At 37.1% G+C, this 3,519-nt stretch overlaps 1 protein-coding gene across 1 annotated transcript; it reads right to left on the reverse strand.

The window, feature by feature from the left end:
* Nucleotides 1–2,407: 2,407 nt before the first annotated feature.
* On the reverse strand, nucleotides 2,408–3,519 carry LOC100305502 (small EDRK-rich factor 2). The gene is made up of 4 exons (XM_006602439.3): nucleotides 3,428–3,519; nucleotides 3,268–3,327; nucleotides 2,826–2,928; nucleotides 2,408–2,706 (listed from the first exon to the last, which is right to left on the reverse strand). Exons 2-4 carry the CDS (start codon nucleotides 3,272–3,274, stop codon nucleotides 2,622–2,624), a joined length of 195 nt encoding a protein of 64 aa, XP_006602502.1. The 5' UTR covers nucleotides 3,275–3,327; nucleotides 3,428–3,519; the 3' UTR covers nucleotides 2,408–2,621.

The following is a 3,519-nucleotide window of genomic DNA, read 5'->3' on the forward strand; positions in this document are numbered from 1 at the left end:
AATTGCATCTGTGACTGATTCCTACATCGTTCTTCGTCCGTTCTTCGTTCATCAACTGGTTAGTTTTTATTTTAAAGTTTTGAATTCGCTCTATGCACCCTTAGGGGTCCCTTCTTGCTTTTCACATCTTCATCTCATTCTTCTATCATCAGTGATCTCCTTTCTTTGTGTAAAGCGAGTTTCCACTGATCGTTTGCGTTGTAATCTCATTTTTTCGTTGTAAAGCGAGTTTCGACCGATCGTTTGTGTCGTAATCTCAATTTATTATTGTAAAATAAAGTTTCAACTGATCGTTTGTGTCGTAATCTCACTTTATTATTGTAAAATAAAGTTTCAACTGATCGTTTGTGCCGTAATCTCTTTCCATCAATGTAAAATAAAGTTTCAACCGGTCATTTACTTCACAAGTCGTCATTTAATGAGTTTGAAAGTAAATAAGTGAATCCAAAGTTAAAATCAACACATAACCAAGCTTTTATTCACAAAAAAATCACTTGAATCCATTCAAAGTCCAATGCCTTAACGGTCTCTTTTACTTTTATTGGTTAAAATGAACCTTTCAAAATTTTAAAATCAACTCTACACATAACTTTCTTGCTTTTAAAAGAACTACGTAAGTCTTAGTTTCCCATCACATTTGAGGATACGTAGGAGCAGGGGTCACGCTCTTATCGACCCAAAAAGTAAAAAATCATAAAAAAGAAAAAAATAAAATAAATATTAAAGACATGATTTTGTACACTCGATTAAAGGCAGTCCTCCCGTATGACGAACGCGTGGGGTGCTAATATTTTCCCCGCACGTAAACAACTCCCTAACCTTTATTCTTAAAATTTGCAGACCCGATTTTTCTAACATTTTCCTCGATAAACGTTGGTGGCGACTCCCACACGTTTTTCTTTCTTGGAAGATGCACCCTTGGGTCTCGCCTCGCCCTCCCGCCGAAGGCTAGATTGCCACATAACTCAATTTCAAAGCAAAATTGTAGAAGAGCTAATCCATATTTGATTTTCTATCCAAATCAATAAGCAAGGTTAACCAGGACAACAAACTGGCAAAGCTACATGTCTAGTCAACCAGGACAACAAATTCATAGCAACTGTAATGCACACTTCTTATCATCACATGCTCAATAAAATTACAAAATTTGCAGACATACTATCAAGTTTTCAGATTCTTAAAAATAGAAAGAACTTGCTCATGCATAAAATCCATCTCCCAATATCAATGAATCTCGTTGCATTATGATAATATTTCACCCAAAGGGATAACGATATTTTCCTTTAAGGGGTAAAACCAAACACATCAAAGGCATAAAACTAAAGCTTTCGGTATTACAGTATCATAAATTAAAGACCATTTTTCCCAAAGTTTACTTAACTGGATCATTTCTTAATATTGGAGAATGAATGAGAAATCTTATCTAGAGTTCTTTCTCTTCTTCCCTTTTCTTCCCCGTGTCCTCTTCTTTCCTTTTCTTCCCTGTGTTCCCATAAGTTCTACCTCCCTCAACTTGTTTTGCTCAACCAAGCTTTCTAAGCAAAAGCCACCAGCAGACAACACAAAGCTTTGCAGTGCTCTTCAACCCTTCAGCCTTCTTCATGTTATATTGGGTGTAAGTTCTGTTAACTCAATCAGTCTCCATCGCTCACACACCTCTCCAGTAAAGTCACTAATTGTTTCAGTAAGATTTCTTTAAACAATAATCCCAGCAGTAGTGAGATTCTAGGATAGTAAAATAATGAGACGAGCGTATAACCAAGGAGCGGAGAATAACAAGTCAAATCCTTGGCTTGGTAGTATATGGATGTGTCTGATACGCGTTCTGGCGTTTCTTTGGGGTTTGACACATCTTAACATCTCTACCTTCATTCAAAGTTGTCACGTCATCTTCTGCTTCAAAGCCTAATAGGCCCTGGGAGTAGATTCATTTCAAAGCCCATCAAGCCAAATACCACTCATGGGTTCCCACTCCTATTAATCTATTGGGTCTTGCTGAAGTGTCATGTCTAGCTTTCTACATTCTAGCTACCAAAAACATCCTTCTTCCTAAACCTCAATTCTGATATTTAATCATGCTTTTAAAGTTTGCTCCCAAACAGAGGCTATTCAAAAACGCTCTGCAATGCAAAACCTCCGGTGTCCACTATACCACTACAGCGTGCTATCAATAATCAATAACAATTATACAAATATATGACACTAAACCAGAAACCCTTATCAGAATATGCAATACAAATAATTCCTTCTTTTATCAACCACAAAACAATTTTCATACAAACAGCTTTACATTTACAAATTAAACATTGCTGATTTAAAGAACTGTGTTTGGCACACAATGAGTCATCACAAAAGTAGCAACAGCAAACCATTCAGAGAATAAGACAGGGGAGCAAACACAATATCATTGCCAAATACTATTTATTCCAAACAAAGATACAAGTTATTGATTCAGCCCCCCAGCGACAACACCTTTCAAAGAAGCACAACTTATTTATTCATCTGTCACAAATTACATTAATAAACACATCATACTCCACGAATAACGCAACATAAATTTTCCATAAATTCCATGTCTACAAACAACAATGTCGAACTCAAACCACTCATTGAATTATTGCCTATTTTTTGGTTCCACCTGCATTATTCCCTCCTGCATCCTGTGCCGCTTTCTTTGCCGCCTTCTCCTGCAGCGCCTTCGCATCTCTGCCCATGAAAAAATACAACATTTCACACACAAATCAACGTTACACAATTAATTTTAAAAAATAAAATAAAATTGTGAGAGATTACAAAGCATGTGTGATAAATGACATCAACCCAACCTTTCCCTGCGCTGTTCAGGGGTCAACCCATCATCTTTCTGCTTGCCTTTACCACCGGTTCTAGCCTGAGCCCTTTCGCGATCACGATCCCTCTGGTTACCGCGTGCGCTTTAGAGTTAATTTGTAAACAATAACAAACAAAACGGCTTCACAAACCAAACCACGAATACCCCGGTTGTATTGTTGCAAAGGAAACAAAAATTGAAAAGAAAAATAATAAAAAAAGGTAAAATTATGAAAATTATGTTCCTTTACGTGGATCCAAACTGAAGGGAAATATTAATTGCAGCAAAACCTATAAGATCTACAACAAAAGGGGGTAGGGGAGGGTGAAATGAGCTTTATTTTTTCCTCGAGTTTTCTAACAGAAAGTCAACCCGGTCCCTTAATTGACGAGAATTCGTGAACAAAAGCAGTAAAATTTCAACGGATCAAAGGATATGAGTCATTATCGCAGATCGATTCTTCGAGAACGAAACGAGCTCGGAGACGAGGGGAAACCCTGAAAAATTGAAATCGGGGAAATAACAATTACAATTAACGAATTGAAGCAAAAATCAGAGAGAAGAGCAAAACAGAAAAGAGAACGAATGGAAAAGTACCTGATCGAGAGAAAGCAGAGAGCAAGATTGGTGCGCAAAGTATGAAAACGTGGAAAGGGGCGAAACGACAAAATAAGGGCGTTTTTTTTATT

This window comes from Glycine max, chromosome 18 (genome assembly GCF_000004515.6).
Source record: "Glycine max cultivar Williams 82 chromosome 18, Glycine_max_v4.0, whole genome shotgun sequence".
Taxonomy (NCBI): domain Eukaryota; kingdom Viridiplantae; phylum Streptophyta; class Magnoliopsida; order Fabales; family Fabaceae; genus Glycine; species Glycine max.

What these genes read in the sequence shown, in the direction of transcription:
- LOC100305502 (XM_006602439.3), bottom strand. An exon ending in CCTGAACAGCGCAGGGAAAG is followed by an intron (nt 2,707 to 2,825) that starts GTTGGGTTGATG and finishes TTTCATGGGCAG; the next exon opens with AGATGCGAAGGCGCTGCAGG.